Source organism: Octodon degus, unplaced genomic scaffold, assembly GCF_000260255.1.
Source record: "Octodon degus isolate 3935 unplaced genomic scaffold, OctDeg1.0 scaffold00094, whole genome shotgun sequence".
NCBI lineage: Eukaryota > Metazoa > Chordata > Mammalia > Rodentia > Octodontidae > Octodon > Octodon degus.
The window spans coordinates 10,406,156-10,432,340 of NW_004524670.1; the positions used below are offsets into that span (position 1 = coordinate 10,406,156).

Consider the following 26,185-nt stretch of genomic DNA (forward strand, 5'->3'; position numbering starts at 1 on the left):
AGATATTTTCTAAAGTATAACAGAACACAAGAATCCTAAGACTACCTCTCCAATAAAATGGAAAGGCCTTCTTGGAAGAAAATTGAGAGAAGGTAAAACAGCAAATGTTAGTGAATTCAACTCTGTTTGCAGTGATGGCTCTCTCTGGTGCCCTTTTCTGGAGGCTTCTGACAAACCAAAAAATGATAGAGGGAATGTTGCTATTTTGGAAGGGGAACAACAAACGAGGCTTATGTGGATGAGGAACTGGGATCCTACTAGCTTCAATCTCAGAGAGATGGAGGCATATTTTGGCTAAGGTAGATGGAGGACAGGTTTTGCCATTTAGATTAATTACAAATAAGAGACTCAAGGTAGTCTGATGAAATATTAGAGGCCACATAAGACCAGCCTCATTGTCTCAGAAAAAAACAGATTATTGAGGCCTATTAAATATTTACTCTATTATGTACTTGGTACAGAGTCTTGTTAAGCAGCCCAGACACATAGTGATTCTCCTGTCTCAGCCTCCCTGGTGCTGGGATTAAAGCTGAGTGCCACCACATCTGGTTTTGATGGCCAACACAGCCATATGACATGTGGTACTGGGGATCGAACCCAGGTCCTTAGGCCTGCCAGGCGGGCCCTTAGACTGCTGAGCTATCTCCGTAGCCCTATTGTGGCCTATTATTAAGTGATTCCAAAACACAAAAGAGAACATAGATGAGATCAATAGAGCAGCCTCCATCAGCCATAGCTGATGGCAAATGCGAGATCCATGACAGCTGAGACCACGGAGTTGCCCAGCTGACCCAGAACAATACTATGAGCACAGAGTATCTTAAGGCATTCTGTTTGGGGACCACTTGTTGCACAGCAGCAGGTAGCCTGAGCAGTTACACACCAACTGGAGACTCACCTGTGCATTCGTACTGAAGACCTTTGCCATAATAGCCCTTTTCACAGATGCACTCGAACTGACCCGTGTGTGTCCCGCATTTACAGCTTGCCATTCTGTCACAGCAGTCTTTGCCAGCTTCACAAAGATATGAGCAGTGAGACATATCCTCTTGAACAAAACTCCCAGAAGGTAGATCTATTGAGAATGCATGACAGAGGGTAATTAATAAAATGATTAACAGTTGAGGGTTATATTCTTTCATCTTTAAAAAGTAAGCGCAAGCTGAAGACAGTATCTTTTCCCATCTGTCCATTTCCCTCTGCTCCCTGCTCCCACCCAAATAGGAATGTGTGTTGTTTGCAGTGCCTTACTCTGGGAATTCGTTTCAGCCAGTAAAGTTATTTCAGTGTGCGAGCTCATCAGAAGCTCCCGAGGTCATGCAGGGTCGGGCAGGAATTAAGTACTTTTGGGAGGAACTGCCAGATGCAGCAGGAAGTAACACAGTCGGTTCTTCAGGTCATTCCCCTGCTTCCAAACTAACAGTGTTCTGCTGACTCCCTATGAGGTCAGGCAGCAGGAACCACATTTCCAAAATCCTTGTTCAAGTCAGAAATAAAGCAACAAGCCCAACCTCTCCTTAGGGGTGTTGACTGTGTGCTACTGATTTTAGAGTAAGTACAATCACTTCTGTATTCATCTGATGAAAGCTGCAAATAACAGCAATATGTAAGTTACGTAATAAAACAGGTTCTGATTTATCTCTTCTTTTTAAGTATATTAACACAAGGTACAGAAATAGAGACCATTCTGATTATTTGAGCCACTGTAGGTGCTAAGTCCAGATGTAGGGATGGGTCCATGGTAGGAACTCAAGTAGGTGTCAGCAAGACAAGGGCTGGAATCACATAGCTGTCAAGGAAATGGGTGTTGGCCTCTGTTATGGAACATCTGCCCCTCTGCATTAGGACTGAGTAACAGGGTTAAAAGGGAGGCTATAGAGAAAGAGTCTGGAGTGACCAGGCACCCTATTGAAACTACACCCAATAGATCATGGTGTGGGTCAAAGACCTGCAACTGGGTCCCTTAGGACTTAGCCCCAAGACAAAAAAAGCACAAGTATATTTGGCAATAAAACAATTTAGGGAGCAAGAAGACCTACATGTCAAGACTGGGACTCTAGCATTCAAGTCTGCATGAGAGCTAAGTGGATATATGCCATGTAGGGAAAGCTACCATTCTCTAACCTATGCCTATTAAGAATGACCAGAAATACAGTCTTGAGACCAAAAAGTGGATTCATGAAAAATGAAAGTAGCTTTGAAGAATACAGAAACAGGGAAATGAGGATCATTTCTTTGGCCCTGATCAAGTCTTTCCCATTCAGAGTTTCTTCTTACCAACTCTGGAAATTTAGTCTATATATTAGTCAAGTATAATAAATGGTGAACTTTTCCAAACTCTGTTGGAGGACAGTAGCCCAAACTCTTAAGTTTCCCTGACTCTACTTAACTCCAGTACCTTTTGCCGACATCCTCCTTTCGATGCTAATCGTTTGTTACATCATCCATAGCTATAGCCTGACAACCCACTGTTATCTCTTCTCTTGGAACTACCATAGAGTTAAACTGTACATCGTGAATTTTATGAATTACTGAGTGTGGTCAGACATGCCTCGGAACCTGAGGCAGGGAGATCATCATGAGTTTGAAGCCAGCCTCGGCTACATTGTAAGTTTGAGGCCAGCCAGATGTACGTATCAAGATGCTGTCTCAACAAAACAAAAGAAAACAAAACAACACAAAAAAACTATTTGCATCTTGTGCTGCCACAGTGTCCCCATGAAGTTGAAGCTTGAAAGAACCAAGCCTAATTTACCACAACCCTAGAACTTCTGTCGTCTCACTGTAGGCTGCACCTTCTTTCTCCTGGCTCGCCAAGACACATAACCATCTGATTTAAAGTGTAAAACTGAATATCCTAATGAATGCTGCATAAAGAATTCTAATGAATCCATTTGCTGATATTCTTTCATTTTGGGATTGATGCTGTCAGTCTTATACAAAAGTATATTTATCCTAAAATTGTTAGGGCAAGAAATGTGTGCTATTTATTATCCTGATATCTTTATGTGTATTTCTGGAAACATTCTGCTGAGATTCACCATGCATGCCTCTAAATATTTACTTTATCTGTCCAGATAACTGTAAATGAGGTCTAAGTTAAGTCTTTTCACTGTGTGTGGCCTCAGAACACACCTTAATTCATTCCATTGATTCTAGCAGTTCTAGATGGGAGCATATGGATATTCCAGTGAAAATCTATCACAGCTGTTAAAAAACAAAACAAATTCTCCTGTCTCGAGGTAACAGTGTTATCTCTTTGAAGTGCAGCATGTCTTATGATGCACAGAGCACACAGAGCCATTATGTTCAGCGAAAATTTGCAAGAGGTGTAATATCAATTCTTAGTGGCTTTCAGGCAAACGAGAGAAGAGAAAAGGTTCTTTTGCTATGTTATTAGATTCCATTACCTTCGTGCAATGCTCGGCGAGCTAAAGCTTCAAATTCTTCAAAACTGTGGAGCAGGTAGCAATGCTCCTCTTTGGGGGAGGAAGCCATGTCATTCAGTTCTCGAATATTTCCTTGCCATATTCCGAAAGTGAAGATCTCCACTCCCAAGTCTCGCAGTGATGCTGCAATAGGCCTGGGATCTCCTCCGTTGGAGTAGCCATCAGTAATGAGAAAGATGACTTTTGTTGAGTTTTCTCTAGCATGGCGAAGGATTTGCTGTGAAGAAACAGGACAAGTTAATCTGAGCTTCTGTTGCGTTGCCTGCTCTGTGCTTTCTTCCTATGTAAGGCAGTGCTTGGGAAGACTATGAGCACCTCACAGCAGCTGGAAGTGGAAACGTTGACTGGGGAAAATAAAACAGAAATAGATGCAGACTAAAATCTATGATAGGTGTCTTGAAGCAACATAATAATCCTCAGAGCATTTAAAATGTGTCATCTGCATCTTCAGAATTGTTGTCATTATGGTGGTTACTAATAAAGAAGCCAAGTATTTATACAATTAACTTTGAAATTAATATTATTTCCTATTTTAAGCTAATATTATTGACAGGCTCTTTTGAGAATAAAACATGAATTGTACGTATCTACTTTTGATTATATCCATGTATTTGTCTATCTATCTATCTATCTATCTATCTATCTATCTATCTATCTATCTATCTACCTACCTATCATCTATCTACTGATCTTGGTGAAAAAAACAACTTTTAGGCTTATGAGAAGAAAATTGAATAGAATGTGTCTTTTCCACAGCTAATAATGGCTGACTTGCTTCCTATATTTATTTTTCCACTGCTCTTTCAAAAACATGGAATTACTTCAATACTTCATGTCTTTTGGACCACCCAGTATTAGCGTAAAATCAGCTGGTTTTGGCTGCACTCTTCCTTTATGAGAAAACATTAAATCACTGAATCCAACAATTTATTATTTTAGGATAAGTGAACTCTGTTTTACAATGTCCTATACTATCATTTTCTTGTAAAGGGAAGACAATAATGGGACCTTTTAAATAGGAATTCTCTTTTCTGCCATTAATGCTTTGTGACATAAAACCATAAGGCCACAAGAACTCCAGTGGTGAATCTGACAGTGTAACTGCTATCTTTGCTTTACATTAGAATTGAGTAGGAAGGATAAAAAAATCGCTAGCGTATATGTTCTAGCAAGTTCTTAAAAGGAATTCATGTTTATTAGGCAATAATCCAAGAAACACAACAGGTAAGAAGAGCAACAATTCACTCTATGTTTTGTTGAAACTAAAATAAAGTAGTGATTTCAAAAGGGTTTGACGGGGCCATGGAGATAGCTCAGTAGAATAAGCACTTGCCTGGCAAACCCAAGGGCCTTTCCCAGGTCTGCTAAAAAACAAAACAAAACAAAACAAAACAAAACAACAACAACAAAAAACAATCAAAAGGGTTTGACTATGTTATTATTCACTTTGGGTGGGTAGGTTCCCTGTAAGATCCAGATTTCCTCTGATAAGATTTACATCTGTAGAAAGTAATCTCTAATTAATCTTTAATTAATGCATACTTAATGGACAGCAACCATAGCCCAATGATTCATAGTTAAATTTTGCTGATGCTTATTAACTAAAGTTAAAGCTGTTAAATTAGAATTTAAAGACAACTAAATGCCTCCCCAAATCATCTGGAAAGTCAATGGTTTGAAAAGAGGCATCAAACAATTCACTCTTTCTCCAAAACCAAGTGAATGCAAGGAAAAGAGTACAGAGGGCAACCCACTGAGTGAGGTCCAGAGGATGATTCTGTGACAGAATAATGAGACATCAACAGAAACATTTTCCAAATATACACACTGGTGTGGTGTCAACAGTATCAAAGGTCTTGGCTCTTAAAACAGAAAACTTTGCCCTCTTGATAAAGGACAAGAGACTTGCCATGAATGCTTTGAGAGTGAGGTCTACCCACCACCTCAATAAAACAGGAGACAAGGAGGGAGAGAGACCAAGGATGTTGGATGTTGCTGTGAATTCTGGAAGTTTCTACCAAACTCTTTATACCTTCGGGTCAGTCACATGAAGCAATGATTGGTAACATCCCTTTAAGGGTGGGATTCAGGGATCCTCTTTCCTTCTGGGCATCCAGGATAGTTAGTGTTTCATAGATGTGCTCTGGATCACAATGATGTGTACCAATAGAGTACAGCTATGTGCATAATGAAAAGATGACCTGATGAGTCTTCTGTATTTCTAAAGAGACATAGGAGGCAGATGGGAGAGAGAGGGGGTAATATTATGACTCTATAAGATTGCAAGTCAAGGGGATGGCAATGCACAGCAATGGAAGACACCATGGACCATGTGAGCCAAAAGCCAGACAGAGACAGGATCAGTAAAGGGAGACCCTGGGAGCCCCAGGAGATAGCAACATCCAACCAACCAACAGACTTACCAATGGCAAATTCTGAAATTGTGGCTGCTGAGACAATTGCACATCTCAGGAAGGAAAAGTAGGATGTGTCAGAATTGAGAGATGAACACCTCCCACCCACCTCCAGGCAGCTGTGCATAAACCCTGTGGCTTAGGCTCACTACAGGGAGGAAGAGAAGAGGAAAAGCTCTGGAATGTGATTCAGTTTTCAAAACTGAAGTAATCGAGAAACTATGTTTTCAGTTTCTATGGAGTCATCTAAATGGAGCTTTCTGTCATCAGGAGCACAGGCAATTCAAACTGTAAGTTATTCTTAGCATAAAAATGGAGAATTAAAAAATTCATAGCCAGCACATGGTAAAGTATTACATCTTCTACATGCATAGTTTCTGTTCCCAGGGGAGCCTTGTGGTGGCTCGGAAAGTGGTAGAGTCTATCTTTTGGACTCCTGCCATCCCCACATATTTAGAGGGAGAGGCAAGGCCAGGAATGGAAAAGAGGTCACTTTATCTAACCCCTTAACAACACAGCTCAAAGATATTCCGAGGTGATGGGCCCAGTGCTTCACGGGTAGGGACAGTCTCAGATAGAAATCGGCTCCCCTAAATGTGATGTCCTTGAAGCCAGATATATTTTATCTATTTTTCAATTCCTCTATTTTCAGCAGTGTTTGACAAATACATCACATTTAGTAAATATTTCTCAATAAAGAAAAGCCCATGAAGCAATGGTCCCAACTGCCCAGGCAAAAACCTTGGATTCATCCTTATCTCTGGTATCTTCCTGTACTTTACTTTGGAAAATTTCACCACCCAAGCCTGACATTCAGATGTACTTGACGCTAATCTGCTTAATTTTAAACACACTTTGAAAGATTTTTTTAATAAGATAAGATCCATGTGACATAAAGAATACCGATTTAATCACTCTAATGTGTTCAATTCAATGGGGTTTAATATACATACAGTGCTGTGCAGTCCCTGCCACTGTGCAATTTCAGAACTCCCATTATTCCAAAAAGAAGCTGTACCTCTCAATTCCCTTCTTCCTGCAGCCCCTAACAATCACATAGCCTTTCTATGTGTTGTCTGTATGTAATGTACTGATTAGAGATTATTACTGTTATTCAACCAGATAAACAATTTTCCCCAAATCACTGATGGATTTATCCATTCTTCTCTTGGTAATAGTATCTATTCTATCAGTCTACTTGTCTGTTACCGGCCAACACATATGTAATTGAGTTTAAAATCTACCTTTTCCAATTGTGTGTGAAAGGCAACTTATAAAATTCTTCATTAATTTTTTTTCTAATCATTTGACTCAGTAATCCTACTTCTAGAAAGTTATTACAAAATTACAGCAATATCAAGAGCATACATGTGAGTGCACACTCACACACATGCACACACACAGACACACACGCGGACACACACACGCACAGACTGACACACACCCATGAAGACCATGGTTCAGTCCCAGGAGCGTGAGCATCTCTAAACTTCTGTCTATGGTTTCAAAACACCATGGCCCACTAGAAAGTGTCAGAAATTCTTAAAGAAATGTTTGATTTCAAGTGAGGCCAGGAAACATAAAACATAGCTTGGGCATCCTCTCATGACAGAAAGCAAAGATATTCAAGACTATCAAAGCTGAACCAAAAAGAACCAGGAACCAGGTAGAAGCCTAGTGGCCAAACAAAGGGCAGTTTGAGTATCAATAAAAACAGTAACAATGTATCACGTATAATACAAACATGTTTATGCATAGATTTATGTGTAACTGGACTGGACTGAAATGCACACACACACACAGGCGCATACTTTCATTCAATACCACCTCTGTGGTAAAGGTCTGGTATCTGTTATGAATGACACAAATAAGACATTATTTTACTAGTCTTTAAGATTATACTTTTCCACATTCAAAGTGTGGTTCCAAGTTCTCTAGAATGTGGCAAGTTGTAGTGAAGCCATCTTTGCTCATGACTAAGTAATGTATTCTTTCTTTCTAGTTATTCCACTCAGAAAGATAACCTCGCCTCCACTGACATAACCTTATGCTTTTGCTCATTTTGTGTGCTGTCCGTTCTATAAAGTCATGTCAGTTAGGTGTCGCAAGATAAAAATAAGACTGGAAGGAAAAACAGAGACAAAATTTTTATAAATAAAGAGGGAATGAGGCTTTGGAGGAAGGGAGGGGACTGGGAAGAAAAGAAGCAAGATATATCATGTACAAATGTCTTATTTGTGTCATTCATATTAGATACTGGGTCTTTGCCGCAGAGGTGGTATTGAATCAAAGTATGTGCCTCTGTGTGTTTGCAGCTCAGTCCAGTCCAGTTATACATAAATCTGTGCATAACTGTGTTTATATTAAAAATTCCCTGTAATTTTTAAATTAAAATTTAATTTTTTAAAAATCTGATCATTCTGTGTCCTTAAATTGTACTAATAAAATGAAAAAAAAAAGAATATTCATGGAAAGGAGAAGAGAAAAAAGTAAGTGTTCTTTTTCAGTGTGATCTTCTCAATAGTGTCTGGGATAGAATTGAATGAATTCATTCAACTCATAAAAATTGAATTAATGAATAGATAAACTTTAAAGTACCCTGGAAAAGATAACTGAGTCAGTTGATCTTGAGTTGGTAGTAGAATGTATGTGTTTTATATAGTTTTGCACCAAAACCAAAAAAGATAGTATGCCTTTATTGTTCTTCTAAAATAAATTTTTTTCTTTTTTGTATTTTTTTTTAGGGAAGGGTCTACAGGGTGTTCAAGGGTCTCACTACTAGATCGGACTCGTAGTGACCCGCCTGTTTACAGCCTCCCAAGAGCTGGGATCACAGGCATGCACCACCTTGCCCAGTCTCAATTGCGGTCTCAGCATGCCCTGGGGGCAGAGCTGGCACAGCATGCCTAGGGATCGAGCCCATGGCCCCCGCGCCTGCTTGCAGGTGCTTTAATCTGCTGAACTATTTGGCCGGCCCACAGATTTCCTCTTGGAACATTGACCTTAGCTTTGCACTAATCATATTCTACCAGGAATATTCAAGAGATTTGTTTCTGTACTACTAATCACACACAAAACACTTTAATCTGTGATTGTATGTTCTTTCCTTTCCTTCAGAGAACTGATGAACACTTACAGGAACCATTAGATTTGTTGGCAGGACAACATATTAAGCTTAAAATAGCAGGAATAATGGCAAGACTAGTTATCTAGGCAAAGAATTTCACAAGAAATTCTGGGTTTGAAATGCAATTTACTGATAGAGGAGGGGTAGATGATTTACTGAAAATGATTTACAGACCCACCCCATGTTTGTGCTTCATCATATTTGGGGAAAAAACATAATTAAATAAAAACAATGTTCATACCAAGATGCAAGAAGTAAATTGATGTGGTGACACTGTGGAATGTGGTAGAAGTTTGGTGCTTCTTTTGGGGTGTGTGTGGAGGGTTCCTGAAATAGTTTACATTATCTACTACCCTTTATGAGGCATTTCAGAAATAGGATAATACTTTGGCTCAAGGGAAGGGGTCCAAGAGATGTGGGAAGTTTAAGAAGTGTTATGTACATGTATCAACATCTCATGCTGAATGACAATATTATGCACTGCAAATGTGTACTGATTGGTCCAGAATACTGAAAGAGGCAAATCCTTTATTGCTAAAGAAACACTCAACATGCACTTTGTATAGAAAAGGTTATCACCATCTGTATTGTATCAAGCGCCTGATTAGCTTGTATAAATATCTGGCAGGAAAGCAAGCTTCCCATGTCCAGCAATAGTTACTAGAATGATAAAAATGCAGAGTTGTGTAATATCTTTCTAACAACGGAGATCCATCACCATTGCACAAGACTATACCCCTGCTCCCATCCCAAGTTGGGCCACAAGACAGATGTGAAGAAAACTGGTATGAAGCAAAGAGAGGTCACAACAACCCTGGAGGGGAGACTATAGTTGCTGTTGAGCTGTATTACTTAATACTCAATCAATACGTTACCCAACATTGCTTTAGCTGCAGTTACTCACTGTGATCTGTGTTCAGTAAGGATACCAACTACAGGAGGTAGTTATCCTTTACCGAATTTGATACTATATACTAACAATAACCATGACCATGTCAAAGCTGCTTTTCACTAAGAAGCTGAAAATGAGCAAATTATTTCAGGTTTCCACTTTGTTTTCAATTTTTTTCCCCTGCTACAAAACATTAAATAGAGCAGGCATCATACTATTTCCTCACCCTCCATACTCTAAAATCATACCAGCCTTCATTTGTTAGTTAATATTGAATATGAATATTTAATTCTTCAGGTGATGTCAAGGTTCCACAATTTTAAGTATTATTTACAGGAAAAGAAGCTATTCTCTTTACTCATGATTTTTTGAATTTCATATATTCTGGTTGCTTTTCATTTTTTAAAAATTTTATCTTACTTCCTTCTAAATCTGGTGGAAATGTGTCCAAATTTCCTTCTATCTCTTCTATTTCTACTTCTTACCTTTTACTCCTAATGAAGGATTACTACTGGTACTGGATTTTTTTTTTCCTGTTATAGTATTCCTTTATTTTATTCAGTTCTCTTTTTGTTCCTTTCAGATTTTTGGCCAGTTTTGTTTTGATTTCAGTTTAATCTTTCTTGCCTTATTTCTTTATCTCCGTTTTAATTTTTTTATGCTGAATACAAGTAATAGAGACTTTCTAGAATTTAGTTCTGCTTTTCACAGGGAATTCTTACACTCAATCTGTGTTTCCATTTGATTCTATCTAGAGGAAAACATTCAAAGAAGCCAGCTAGAGTAGAGCTTTTATTTTCTTCTCCTTTATTCATCCAAAAATGAAGTATATTAGTCAAAGTGTTTGAAGTAAACAATAAACAACTGAGTGAAATAAGTGTGGGAACCCAAGATTATAATATTTACTATTATCGTTATTAAAACAAACCAAAGTGATGAAGGACGAAGGTCAAGAATAAGCCATATTGTACCTTTGTGTGACAGCTGAGGACAAACCCCAGCACTAATAAACTGTGATGATTGACAAGTTGACTCTTCCGTTCCACATAGCAGGCACCTGCTACATGTGGCTGTGGAGGGTTTGACACGATGTACTACAACTAAAAAGCTAAACTAATAATTTTAATTAATTTAGATTTAAGTACACAAGTGTGGCAAGTAGTTATTTTGGACAGTGTAGGTTAAGTTAGATTTATCTTCATCCTAGGCTGAGAAAGTACAAAGTGTCTGGAGAGACCAGTGAGAATCTTTTCAAATTCTACAAGTGCAAAATCAACTTGAGCATTTAGAAGTTTTTTTTTTTTTTTTTTTTTTTCTGGTGGGCTCTGGATGCCTTTAGCGCAGGTCTGGTTTGGCTTGAGGATCTGGGGATCGAACCACAGCATCCTGAGCCTTACTGCTTTGTTTCAGCAGGCACTTAAACCACAGACCTAAAGGGTAGGCCCCCAACTTGAGCATTTAGAAAAGTACATTATTAAATACTGAAATAAAAGGAATACAAACTAACAAGACGGCACTTATGGCACTAGGATTTAGAAAATCAAGTCTTGTGTGAAAACAAGAACTGAAATCCTTAGAAAGAGAGTAAGACAGAAAGAGAAATGTGTGGGAGGAGAGTGGTTGGGCGTGAAAACAACACCAGGAAGCCCAAAATATAGTGAAAGACTTGGAAATTCACATTGTTCCTAGTAAGGGAACAACCTCTAAAATGCAGAGTGATGAGTTTAATGCAAGTTTTTATATGGAAAGCTATTGACTAATCTCAATCACAAATGTAGCTATAAAATATCAAATACGTATCACCAAACTGAATTCAAATAATCATTCAAAAAATGTTTTTTATATGGTCAGACTTACTCCTTCAATATAAACATGAACTAAAATTAATCTTCTGGTCTACTGCAACACAATCGCCATCCAAATTTTCAAAAAGATAAGATATTGAAAATACACTTAATAAAATTAATTTGTGCTCCTCTTAATGAATAAAAATTAAGAATAACAATAGACCTTCTCAAGTGATGATTTTTTAATCTTAATAATGGAAACCATGTTCAACTCTAAGAAAAACCTAGCAAGTTTCTCAAATAAAAAAATAAATTAATAATCTAAGTATTTTCCCCATTACTTAAGATCATGTTGAAATTTCTATCCAAAATAATAAGAAAGCATTGTTCATCTTAATGATTCTCACTCTTCTTAAAATAATCAAAATTAGAAAAAAAGAAACAAACTTGGAAGCATGTACATCATATATTTCTACAATACTAAAGTCCTTTGGTTAAATTTTTTTTATTAAAACTTAGGAAATATATAGGCAAACAGAGGCTTCCATTGGGAAGGTCACTTGGACTAGTCACATTTGGAGTTCAGTTTGACAATCTTAAGAATTTTATGTTCATTTGAACTTACACCTATCAATATCTTGAGGAAATAACTACAAGGATTCTTATTAAAATGATCAAAAGAATGCAGATGCCAAGATAATTTGCCATGAAGAAAAACTGGAGATGATACAAAATTCCAGCAACAGAACACTAGCTAACAAAATTACAAATCAATTATGTAACAGCATAGCAATGCCACTGCTGAATAATATTAAATGAATTAGCTAACTGAACATAATGATTGTATTACATAACTCTACATCACTGTGCATGTATATGTGAATGTGCTGCATTTATGGGTATTCGTGTACATTACTGATAACATATAAATCAAACAGTTACTACCTCCTGATACTATTTTTAAACTTAACAAAATAAAGATTGAACTTCTTTCCAAGTCTTTTAAATATCAGGTCTAAATAGTCACAGCCAGTGCTCCCACTCCATCCCTGTCCCTTGTCAGCTTTCCATTCCCACCTTTTCATTTGGTTCTAGCTACATCATCAAGTTGAGGGTTTTGGAACATATCAGCCTTTCTTGATGTTTGCTGTGCCAAAAATTTGAGAATTTTTGATCATTCTTTTTCATCTCCCAAGATATCCACCCCCTCTTACTTGTTCTTCGCAATATACATAAACATTTATGTCCTCTTTGAAACATTCCTAAATTCTTCCAACGAAGATGATATAAATTCACATTAGTGCTCTCACTGATTGCACTGCACTAAACGTGTCATGATTATAGTTAATGTTGATATGTCTGGCTATATTCCAAGCCACATTTCTATGGTGAGAAATGAATTATATTCTGTCTCTATTGATAATGAAAAATAATTATGAAGCTAATGAATGAATGAGTAAATGAACAAATGCTCTAATGTTCACAAGGTACCTGTACAACATATTAAATAAACTAATGAACTCCAGGCCTGAAACTGTTGCTACAGTAAATCCTGGTCTGCAATCATGAAGAGAAAGCTCTTAGAAATATATTCAAGTGTATTTCACCAAACCTGTATTTATGTTGCATATAATATCTCCATTATAAACCACTGTGGCAGTGTCTTCTGACTGCTATTTGATGATACAAAAGAAACTAAAAACAAACAAAAATGAAACAATGTCAAAAGTATAACTGGAAAGACTATTTTGCAATTACTAAGCTGTTCTATTTACCTTGTGAGTTCAAATGAATCACATTTAGTATGTCCCATTTGTTTTAAGTGTTTACTTGGGCTTCATTGACGGAAATTCAAGAAGGAAAAAAATGTTGGCTCAAGTAAAATTTAGGCAATTTATGACAGTCTAGCCAAATCAGAGAAGAACCAGGAGGTCAAAGAACAACGTAACCTCAGATTTATGGTTACAGGGCTGTTCCACCCACACACATGCTTTAGTTATTACACAAGTATACAAATCATTTTTTAAATGGACTCAGGGGTAGCACAACCAATCAGAAAGTAGTGTGCAGAAGTGTGACAAATAATAGACTTAATCCAACCTGTAAAGAGCAACAGAAGAAACACGCAAAGACCAAAATTCCAGCCATGCCAACTTTCACCATCCATTCTGTAAATGTGAAGGAGAAAACAAATCTAGACAACAAAAGCAAAGGAATTAGAATCCAAATGAAAATCAGAGGTGAAATGTCATGTTATTCTGAAGGAAATTGCTCAGTTGCTATCCCATAAAAATAAAACTCTAGTGCTTGTATTTTTATAAATAGCCAGGCATGGTGTAATCCCAGCACTTGGCAAGCTGAGGCAGGAGGACCCCCGCAAGTTCTAGGTTAACCTGGGCTACCTAGAGAGTTCAAGGCCAACCTGAACAATCTAGTGAGACCTTATCTCAAAAAATATGTATAACCTTACAAAATAATTTCAATAGACATATCAGTCACCTATACAACATGATCCAGTAGCATTTAGCTCCAAAATTCAAAGATATTGAATTTATGCACATACCTCACACCAAAAGTTCAAAGGAAAATGCAAATAGGATAGTCTCAATGGTACAAATACCACTTGGTACTCAGGCATCTGCTTATAGTGTTGTTGTTATTTTTAATTTTCCCTCTATTTTAAAATTTTCTTTATTATATGATACTATTGCAGTTTTAAAATGAATTAGGCAAAGTAATGAAAAGTAATTAGCATGATGGTGGTCATACACCAGTGACTAAAATCATGCTAGAAGGATCTTCATTAAATTAATGACAAGCAATAACTTCTGACATTGCCAGTCCTATGGATAACCCAATACTATTATGGACTACTGGACTATATTAGATTATTTTGCTGAATTCATGCACCTACAATATTTAAATGGCAATGGAATACCCATCTCTGACAAAAACTAAACAAAAATGGGGATATAAATGAAGGACCATTTGTACCTGTATGTACAAAATAGTTAGGATAGATATACAGCTACTTTCTCTTAATTCAATGAAAAGAAAGATTTGTACTAATAGTGTTTGGACAGTATATCATGTCTGCATCTTGTATTATGAATAAGCACTATGAGAACAACAATATGCAATGTATTAATTACTGAAACTATCCTACTCATTGGTTTTGAAACTGTCTCATTGCTTTGTTTCTCAATAAAATTAATAATTAAAAAATAAAAAAAACCTGAGCAAAGCCACTCACATAAAATTTATTGCCTATGTTTTAGTATGTTAGTTTTCACATCTCAGAATTGTTCATGCTTATTTCTTTATGTGGACTTCTTTTCCATCAATGTTTTAAAATTAATTAATTAACTAATTAATTAATCTTCTTTTTTTTTGAGACAGGGTTTTTGAGGCAGGATAGTTCAGACTGGCCATGAAATGACTATGTAGCCCAGGCTGGCCTCAAACTCTCAATGATCCTCCTGGTTAAATGAGGAAAAAAAAAAAAAGAAATTCATGACAAGGCAAGGCAAGGTCATTGTTTCAGTGTGGGAATGCTAGTCAACGTAACGAGGCAAGACACACAAATAAATTCAATAAAAACAAGTCATATTTCAGATATAGGAAAATCAAACTGAAAACAAATTTTGAAAGATGTTGAAAGTGATTCAGGCACATGGTCACTATTTTAACTACAAATTTCTACAATTAATAGATTTAAAAATGCAGCTGTAAGTTATAGCTACATGGTAATGTATGCTTTAAAAATAATTTGGGGACAATTTTCTTATTACAGTATAAGAAATTTTTCCTCATGCAAATTCAAAAGTAAAAATTACAAAGTATATTTTTTCACAAATGACATATAATCATATGTGTATTCAGACATGTTTAAAATGGCAAGAAATAAAGGTTACAGAAGTTATGTTTTTCTGCTTCTCCAAAAAGTATTAATGGATATATTATGGTATAATAAGGAAAAGAAGGAAAAATGTTTTAGATATCTACAAATGGAAGTTCATAAAAACTTTCATGGTTCCCTTCAATAGAGATATTTGCAAGGTTTGTTTTCTTTTTCTTTTTTTTTTTTTGTGGCACTAGGGATTGAACTCAAGACCTTGCACTTGCCAGGTAGGCACTTATTCTACTACTAATATCTACAGTTTTAAGAAAAATTATGAAGGATGAGTTGACCACATTTCATTGCCTATAAGGATTGGATATCTACTTAACTGGCTTCAGCAAAGTCGGAAATTTACTGGAGACACATAGGAATAGATCTCTCAAATCACATCAGGGAGAAGAGCTGGGCCTCAAAGAAACTGAAAACAAGAACAAGAAATCAGTGGAAGCCATTGGCTGCTTCTCCAGGCTTCCATTTCTTTCTGGGGCCACACCGTGCACTGCATGGCCTCTCTCTGCACGTCCTCCTTCACACTGCATTGATGGGATGTGTCTGGTTGTCTGCATATGTCTGTCTCTATGTTCCCAAAGTAATGGTAAAACAAAAACAAAACAAAAATTTGTTCTAAACCTGCTGTGCTTTAATCCAATCTGCTAGGAGGAAGACTCTAGAGGATCTATCTCAATGTCTGGATTGTCACTGTCAATCTAAATGGACAACCTCCATGGGTGGCCATGAAAGGGTAGGAGGGTGCTATGGTTCTCATTAAAACAGTTGTTCCTTGGCATGAGCTATAAAAGACATAAACTCCAAAGCAAAGAAAGAATTTCATGCTATGCTTAGACTTCTTTAGTAGAAAAATTGATTTGGAAGCTTTTCAGGGCAAACTGTTCTTCCAAAAGGAGCACAAAATACCAAGAAATGTGGTGTAGAGATTGGGAAAACTGAAGTGCAAACATAGTTCTGAGAAAGTAGAAAAATATTATTTTTCAGATCCATCATCAAAGATATAGTATCATCTTATGAAATATTTTAATAACCATGAACAAAAAGTTTAGCAGGAGTTTAGAATATATGACACAGACAACTGAACTATGGTATTAAAAATATTTAGAATCCAGCAACAACCCAACTATGAAACACTTCAAACAGCCAAATAGATTTCAAATTAAATCTATGACTACTTCAGGCATTCAAAGGGATGGAGACTGAGGGGAAATCTTAAGTTCGTGAACTTATTGTGCATTTCATTTGTCATAATTGTCCTAAATCTATCAAAAAAACCATATTTAATTTGTAGCACTTATTAAGATTCCAAATAAATGATATTTAGTCATTTGAAAGCACATTAACTATTGGACCATTGTGGAGCAAAAGATTCTGTCTTTTTATCTTTAAAAAAAATTGTAATTGTAGTTTGACTTACCAGCAGTGTAAACTGGGTCATAGTTACTTATATGCGCAGTGTCATCTCCACTTGGAAGACGTTTGCTCTTATCAAGATTTAATGAATTCACATAGGGAAAGTGCTTCAGTGGTGCCTGGCAAGCAGCAATCAACTGTCACTATCTGTCATGATTTGTCCAGGGAATTATATAATACGTTGCTAGACTATGTCCATCAAGTAGATTAGCCAATTGCAATGCAACCAACTTTTATTCAGAGCTGTAAATGAGAATCTGGCCTCATGCTAGTGGAGGTTGATAAGGTAGGACTCTACAACCAATAGGGAAAATTAGCACTCTAAGATCAATAGCTATGTAACCTCACTGCGGCTGATGAGGATTTGGTAGTGTCCTGGGAAGAAGAATGAACACGTAAGTCCCCAAAGCTGTGCTGTTATGATGATTCCGGGAATGGTAAAGACAGTGCTGATGGTGATAAGAAGAAAAGAGATGACTTCAGAACCTGCAAGATTCCTTCCAAATTCTTTTCAAGAACTCTAAAGCAACAATGAATACAATTTGCTGGCCCTGAAGGAGTTATCAGGTAAAATAAGATGCTCTCTGCCTTCAACAAGCAGAAGAAAGATTAGTGCTAAGAAAAATTTTTATACTATGTGGCATGCATTCTTATAATTTCTTCATCAAATACGGTATTTCCCTGCAGTGTTTTTCCCCATACTTTGGGAAAACTCACATAGATGCGTAAAGAGCACTGCGAAATTTCTGAAAATAATTGTACTGCTAAGATCAGTGCAATATCCACAAACCCTGAAGGACTGTATGCTATGTAGTTATTGATAGCTCTCATTAAAGGAGAACACACAATGTTTTTCAGTGTGCACTGTGGGCCTTGCTGTCAAATCTGTGACAACACTGAAAAGCCCACACAGCATCCTTCAATGATGCATACTTAGATTGTGAGCTCCGGCTGACTAGATTAGCTTATTTACAAATAGCCTAAATTTTGGTATTTTCACTGGCAGAAAATTCCAACAATACCTTCCTGAAATCAACACTTTTGAGACAAAATTTCAAATTTCAAAGCCAAGTATGGACATTTTGCAAGAAAACATGAGTAAAACCAGAGCAATCTTGGCTAGAAATAGTGCTGACCAAACACAAACAAGCAAATCAAATTTGCTTTATTTCTTTCATAGTGAACCTCAGATTCATTTGGAAATGCTTACAAAGGACGACTAAGATTGATGAAGCTTTATTATACAGAGATGACTAAACTGGTACAGGTTAAAAGGAATGAGCCAAGCACACTGTCAATACATGTGAATGTGCCTGGATCTTCTCCACTGACAACAAATCAACTCTCTTTTTTACATAAGACAAAAATTATAATAAAAACCAAAAGAGAAGAATTATCTGTGGTGGAAACTGGGTCCTTTGAAGCAACTACCTTATTTACCTAGCATAACAGTAGGCCTTAGGAGAAAGAGTTCTTCCCTGAAAATATTGTTCCATGAGTACTGTGCCAGATGAGAGTAAAGAAACTGACAGAGCAGTTTTTCATGTGGATGGTCACTTCCCCATCCACATGAAAAACCAAGGAGGGCCACTCCTGACCTCTGAGCGCAAGGATGGAGTCAGTCATTTCCGCCTTCTGCAGCCTCAACACTTGCTCTAGGTTACCTTCTGGCTGTCAGGCTCCCTTCCTGACAGAGCTGGCCCAAAGGGGGACAATGACCTTCCCCTGAGTGCAGCTGCTTTGTGTGAGTCGGAATTGTCAAGACCCAGGCTGACCTAGGCAGGAGAAGAGAGCAGCTAGAGAGAGCAACAGGGCCATCACAGCACCGCTTTCCAACCCTCTATGACTCACTCCACAGCCTTTGACATTTGACAAAAAAACCCAACAAAATGCACACACACACACACACACACACACACACACACACACACACACAAAGACTAAAATTCCATTTCAACTTCCTGATAAGCTAAAGCAGCATTTTTTTTTTTCTTTAAACATAGCTATGTTGTGAAATAGGATGCAAGTTCTACGGGTACTTAAGATAAAGTGGAGACTTAAAAGCATTTTTATTTACATTTGAGATCAATCATTCCAGGATGTGCTGCCAGATACCTCAAAGATATGTCAATTTTTAATCACTTTTATCCAAGTAAAATAATAGTTCACTTCCTAGTAAATGTTATGTGTAAATATGGTTAATTTTTCAAAAGCAGGGGAAATGACTGTATTTAAATTGATTAGTATGTCTCCTATGGATCATTATTGTTCATTATTTGGAAATTTCCAGCCCACTTTTTGTGATTTACATGATGTAGTTTCCTAAACTGATGGCAAACACATATAGTTTCATCTCATTTGCCAATAAATGTATAGGTACTTCAGGAAAAGAAAAACTTATATAAGATACATGTTCTCCTAATTTATTCCTTGCAGACTTTCATCCACAGGGACCTTAAAGAATGTTGCACGTTACAGAAAACCTACTATTCTGCTGCCCCTTAGCAATGATGCTGAAAATGCATGCACAGCAGTATCAATGGACACTTTGACCAATGTAATCCAAGGAGAAATTCATTGTACTAATAAATGTATGGAAACAAATGGCAACCACTTGGAGCATGTCTTGTAGAAGCCAATGGAAATTTCTATTAATCTTATAATGTCTCCATAAATTTAGTATTAAAATATTTATACCAGTGTTCCCTTGTCAGAATTGTGCGTGTACTTTTTTAGTAGACTGTGTATGTTTGGCTAATTTACTATGCTATTAAATTGTCCTTAAAGTATGATTTTACTGACTCTAATATATGTCAGTGTGTATATGTCATTGTTTCATTAAATCCAATTAAGTTGTTAGAACTTGAACTTCACTGTCTCTGGTACTCTGCACTTCTGTAAAGTAGCTGTCACCTGTCAGAGTTGTCCTTCCAGTGGGCACCCTTTCAACCTTCCCCACCAACTATCATTCCTCCCTTGGGTACAGCAGGTTACTGTATGTAACAGACTCAGCCAGAAACCAACCCTCTATATGCCCTGGAGAAATTTAGTGAATAGCCTTAAAAGTCTATGGCAAACAAAGAGCCCATACACAACAGGTAATTCCTTTACATCATAGAGATTTCTTAACCTGAGAATTTATCAAAGAAAAGACAAGGAAACCCATGATTTCTTGAGAAATGTTCACATAATGTTTATTAAGTGAACAATAAGGTTGATTTTTATATTGCATGTGATTTGCAATTTCACTTCCAGTATAATCTTTTCTTTGTGAATGACTGCCATATTACTTAGAAGCTACTGGCTACCAGGAAACTGTCAATCCTAAAATGAGTTACTCAGGAACTTTAATGTTTTTACTAAATGAATTGTCCCAGCTGGGGAGATAGCTCAGTGGCCTAAGTGCATGCCTGGCAAGCACAAGGACCAGGGTTCTATCCCCAGTACTGCATGCCATTCTGGGCCTGAAACTGGGTGTGGTGGTGCATACCTGTAATCCCAGCACTGGGGAGGCTGAGACAGGACAATCGCTATGAAGCTGAATTGCATAGCGAGACCCTGTATTCAATAAGTAAATGATAAATAAATAAATAAATGCATAAATAAAAATGTTAAATAAATACATAAAATAAAAGAACAGCTCCTCAGTGAGGTCTGTGTGGAAGCACTGCAATGCCACAGGTCTTCCTTCATTAAATGACTATGACTTTGCTTTTCCTTCCTGCTTTGGGTTTGAAATGGGGTCCTGGCAGTAGAATCACCCTCAGCCATTTTTTTTTTTTTTTTTTTTTGTAAATTTAGGGAAGGGTCTACAGAGTATTCAGGGTCTCACTGTTAGATCTGACTCATAGTGATCTGCCTGTTTACAGTCTCCCAAGAGCTGGGATTACAGGGTCGCATTGCCAAGCCCAGTCTCCATCGATGTTTCAGTGCGCCTTGGGGGCAGGGTCTGCAGGCCAGGCCGGATCCCAGCTCCAGGGTCTGTTTGCAGTGGCTTTAATCTGCTGAGCTATTGGCTGGCCCTATAACCCTCAGTGATTTTAGACCATGTGATGAACAAGGATAATAAAGCTGAGCTAAACAGAAGGATCTGGATCCTGGCTTCTGTGATTTACCATGTTAGCTCTCAATTCCTACTCAAGGTTTGCTTTATTTGGGACAGAAACAAGTGTTTGTCATATTCAAGCACTAGTGCCTCAGATGTTTTACATTTGGCTACACCTACTCCTAATCAAGTCATTGGGTTAAGAAGGAAGATTATTGAGGCCTCGTCCCACCTACACACATTTGATCAGTTTCCTAGCTTCCATGGCTCCCAACGTATCACCCCGTTTTTATTTTGGTTTGATAGAGGTGCGTGTTCCATTACAGTTAGAGAAGTTCTGAATAACTACTATGAAGGCAATACGCAATGTGTCAATCAGCGTAACTGTCCTACTAACCTGTTTTGAAACTGTTTCATTGCTAGTTTATCTTTTTTTCTCATTAAAATGAATTTAAAAAAGAAGGAAGACTACAAGACAAACTGGAAATTTAATGCACCTATGCGGTAAATGCGGCCTCCAAGCCATGGCTATATCCTCTGGTTAGGCTGCCTGTACATCTTATGAACATCTTTAAAGCCCTGGACATGGCAACTGTTACTTTTCCCTAAATTTTAATATAGTTCACCCACAGAAGTAATACAATAAAATGCATGTGTGTGTGTGTGTGTGTGTGTGTGTGTGGGCTTAGCTGTCTCATTAGTACTCACCTAGCCCAACTGCTTATTATCTATGCATTTTCTGTGAAACTATGGCAAAAAAAATCATAATATGAGAGCACTTTACAATTACTAAACACTTTACAAATTACAGGCCTATCTACTCAAGATACATACATTGGGTAATTCTACTTCCTGGTCTCTGTTAAGAGAAGTCCCTTCTAAGTGCATCTGCATTACCAGGTCACCGGTGGAAAATTCCCTACCCTTTGACCAGGTAGGCAGCTGGGAAGCAGGACACTGCAGGTTCTGCCCTTGGGTATGTCTATACATTCACAGTCAGGGCCTTTAAGCAAATACACTAAATGATTAGCAACCAATAACAGTTATGGTAAGTAGTTTTAGCAATAGCAATAGGTATACATACTTATTATTTATAGTAGTGTCTTACACTAAGGGAATTTAAAACACTAGTAAATAGAACACATACTTACGTTTGATTTAAAAGGAAGTGGAATTTTGCCCTTGAGAATTATTTAGTCATGCATTTCAAATTAAAAATTTTAGTATCTGTTGTGGTCTAGAAATATTCATATATATTTTGGTATCTACTTCTTACATTCATTCATTCATTCATTCATTCATTCCATTCAATCTATACTTGTACAGGTTTGAGAGGATTGTGAAAGAATGCCTACATAAATTCAAGGGCAACATGAACATTGTTTAAATGTTTATGAACCAAAGAGAATACATTCCAGAGATACATTTGGAAATACATCTTTTCAGAACAAAGAAAGAGATTAACTTTTTCAGCACTGAGCAATTCCTGCCATCAAAATCATGTTCTGAGTTTAAAACATCTGAGTATGCTCAGATTGCATGAGCCTCCACATCTTTCTACAGGAAAGGGAAAGCCAAGCATTCCTGTGCTTTCAGCACTGAGGCCATCAGAAAGGCCACTGAAAAATGCACAAAGGCTACATGAAAAGAAGCCATAATGACCCTAACTTTCTTCATCAGGGTTTTAATCCCATGGCAAATCACATATCCTCAGGTTTTATTAGAAAAACAGAAACAGAAATTGTCTTCCCATAGGCTGAGAGAGGTTGCTCTCTGAGTAAGGTGTGGTTGCATAGAAATACAGACAAAGAATAGGTGATGTTCTCTCCTTAAAATTATCAAAGCTTGCGCCTATCCATTCCCAGTGTCCTGGTCACCCAGGACAACACACTTTTGATTCATATATTTGGCAATCTGGAACAATGAGGAAAGCAGAATATTTCTTTTTTTTTTAATTTTATGTACTTGGTACAGGATCTCACTACACAGCTCAGACTCATAGTGAACCTCCTGTTTTCAGTCTCCCCAGTGCTGGGATAATAGGTGTGTACCACCACACCCAGTCTCAGTGGCTGGCTCAGTGCAGCTGGGCACAGGACTGGCGTGGCATGTGGTAGCCAGGATCGAACCCTGGTCCCTGCACTTGCCTAAGCAGGTGCTTAGTCCACTGAGCTATCTCACGGACTCTCGGGATATTTTTCGAAGGAAGCTGCATGCTATGTTTGTCTAACAGATTTTTTTAAAAAATAAGGGATTAAAAGGATCTCATTTTCTTGTGATGTGAAATGTTTAGGATGCAGAGACTGATGCTCACAGTGGGCCTAAATCAAAAGGTGCAGTGTAGGTAAGGCAGTTTTTAAATAGGTAGCAGAAAGAAAAACCAAGAAGACAGGTTGTTATAAACAGTCATTCCCCAGAAAGGAAAAGCTGTAGAGCTTTTCAGTGATTTTGCAAAAGTTTTCCGCATAATTAGGTTCAATGTGTTACATCTTGCCCTCAGGTTATTGATTGGGCCTCTGGAAAGGTCCCTGCGACCTGCAGAGTCGATGCATCAGCCAGTGTACGTTTCAATGAATGCTGGCAGGAGTATCTAAACCAGAGCTCATCCATTCAAATCCAGTGTATTAAGAGCAGGTGTCCACCCTTATACTCCTGTCAAGTTGTAAAAGTCGGACACTGAATTTAAAGATGAAGTTGTCATCCTTTTCGTTTAGTCAATCTTATGTCCTGAAAGATCACAGCAAATTTTGTGTACGTAAAGAAAATGCTACATTTCAAGACTTTACATAAGAAGAATTAGGAGTCTGAATTGTGAGGAGTAACCGAATGCTCTCAAGTACATACTTATGTGCTTGTCTATGTGCTTATGAAAGTGTGTACGTAAAGTTGTGTACGCAAAGGGTTTTACATAGAAAAGGTTACAAAACTGATTTTCCTAGGGAAAATAATTAATAGTGTAAAGAGTCCTTGATTTTAAGTTTCCTATAAAGACCAAGGGTAGCTATTTTGCACACTTGTGGGAATCTGGTGAGTGGTGTCATTTCCATAGAAAATATAAAAATTTTCTCTAAACCCAAACTACAAACATTAGCATTTTCAAACTAACTGTACTAAAACATGCTCGTCTGAGCTCTATGCAAATATGTTCAAGCTAATTTCTAAATGTTACACAATGTCTATCAACTTTCTCTACAAGTCATGTTTTTGTATCTAAGAATGTCCATCAGAAGCTTGGAAAGGCTACAGAAAAGACAAGTAGTTTTTCAGCGTAGACCTGCACCTTGTTATAACCTAGTCATAATGAGACAGAAAAATAAAGTTAAGGGGCAGTCCAGTTAGCACAAACTTTAGAGAAATCTCTGTCTGTTGGGTTACAAGTAGGTTAAAGCAGCAGGGACCATTTTGGCAACGTTGCTTTCCAAGACAGAACATAGTGTCTGGAAAGGGGAAGATGAAGATGGCGCAGGTCTTCATAGACGGCGCAAGCCCAAAGCAAGCACAATGTCTTTCCACTGTTTTGGAACTGTGTCCTCCAAAACCCTAGGCACATCCCTAGCCAACCAAACAGTAGAGCTGCTTATGGCAAGCTTTGCCCTAGTGTAATCAGGTCCTTTCTTGGAGAGATGGGCAATGAACTGTGTTTAGAATAAGGCAGCCATGAGGACTTCATGTGTACTTAGAGTGGAGGCCGGACTAGAAAATTAGCCTGCAAAACTAAACTCTTCCTGGTACAGCTGCTTCAATAAACAGCATCTATCTATCATCCTTTTGTCTCTGAAAGGCAAACAGCCTGTATAAGTATACACAAAATGATAAAATAAAAATGAAAAGTAGAGATAGCAGCTGATAGAATAATAGATGCTATCACTCAACAAAATTACAAGGGAGACTAAAAGAATATTTGCCACATAATTGGCACCTGAGGGTTATTATCACTGAGATTTAAAAAGATTTTTCAGATCAATTAGACAAACAACCACCTTCAGATGAAAAATTGATAATCCGAGAATATTAAAGGGTACAGTATACAAAAATAAGAGCTGTGTGAGGCTACACTACATGGGAAGGAAAGTGGTCTGCTTCACTCAGGGAAATGCAATTTAAATAGGACTGTGTCCCACATATAAAGTTGGGAGCAGTGCTGATGTCAGTACCCGACCAGGCTGCATTCTGGGTACTGACATCAGCACTGCATGTGGGCGTGCGATTTGGTGCCATTTCTCACAGACCAACTTGACAAATATATCAATGGCCTTAAAAATGTGCACATTCTCTGTATTGTGTGAATCACATAAATGTCTGCAAGTAATGTAAAAACTCATGCTGTTACTTTGAAAACTCATACATGTACTTTGAATTAAAAAATGTAAGATTGAAAAATAAATAAATAAATATGCATACTTTTTGATTTAGTAATGTCATTTCACATATTTGCACTAATAGCCAGGCATGGTGGCACACCTCTGTAATCTCAGCACTCAAGAAGACTGAGGCAAGAGGATCACTGCAGATTCAAGACAAGCCTGGGCTACAAAGTGAACTCAAGGCCAGCCTGAACTGCACAGAGAGATCCTGTCTCAAAAAAGACAAAATAAATTTAAAAATTGCACTAATGAAATGATTAGTGATATGAACAAATACGCTACAGTTGAAAAGTGTGTGACTGCAAAAAATGATAAAGGAGAAGAGCCTTATAGAAATAACTAAAATATGGCAGAATAGAAAGTTACAATATTACGCACAATTTGATTGCTCTCTGGTGAATACTCTTAGATATGATCCACGTGGCTGTATGAAAATATACCCAATAACCAAATAACTACTAAGAGTGGAAAAAGCTATGCACCAAAATATAGAGTATATATAGGCATTTTTCTGATTATTAATTTTCCACAATACACGTTTATTATTGGTAACATGTACTTTAAAAGAGGGGAGGAAAAGAGTTAACCAAAGAGGTCCCAACAAGAATGCAGAGTGCTGGGTGAGTGACACACATCTGTAGTCCAGCTACATGGGGGCTGGACAGGCACATTCCTGGAGCCCAGGGGTTCAAGGCCAGTTAGGTCAACATAGCAAGACTGACCAAAAAAATCAATACAGAAAACACATAAAAAGTAAAAAATGCTTTGATATTTCAAGAATTAT

General features: G+C 37.5%; 1 protein-coding gene across 1 annotated transcript in view; it reads right to left on the bottom strand.

Moving 5' to 3' along the window:
* Svep1 (sushi, von Willebrand factor type A, EGF and pentraxin domain containing 1) overlaps positions 1 to 26,185 on the bottom strand; it is a 217,470-nt gene that overhangs the window by 187,905 nt on the left and 3,380 nt on the right. The window contains exons 2-3 of the mRNA XM_004638106.2: positions 3,411 to 3,666; positions 899 to 1,075 (exon numbers count right to left, since the gene is read on the bottom strand). Of these exons, the coding sequence (XP_004638163.1) occupies positions 899 to 1,075; positions 3,411 to 3,666 (433 nt within the window). The remainder of the gene's footprint in view (positions 1 to 898; positions 1,076 to 3,410; positions 3,667 to 26,185) is intronic.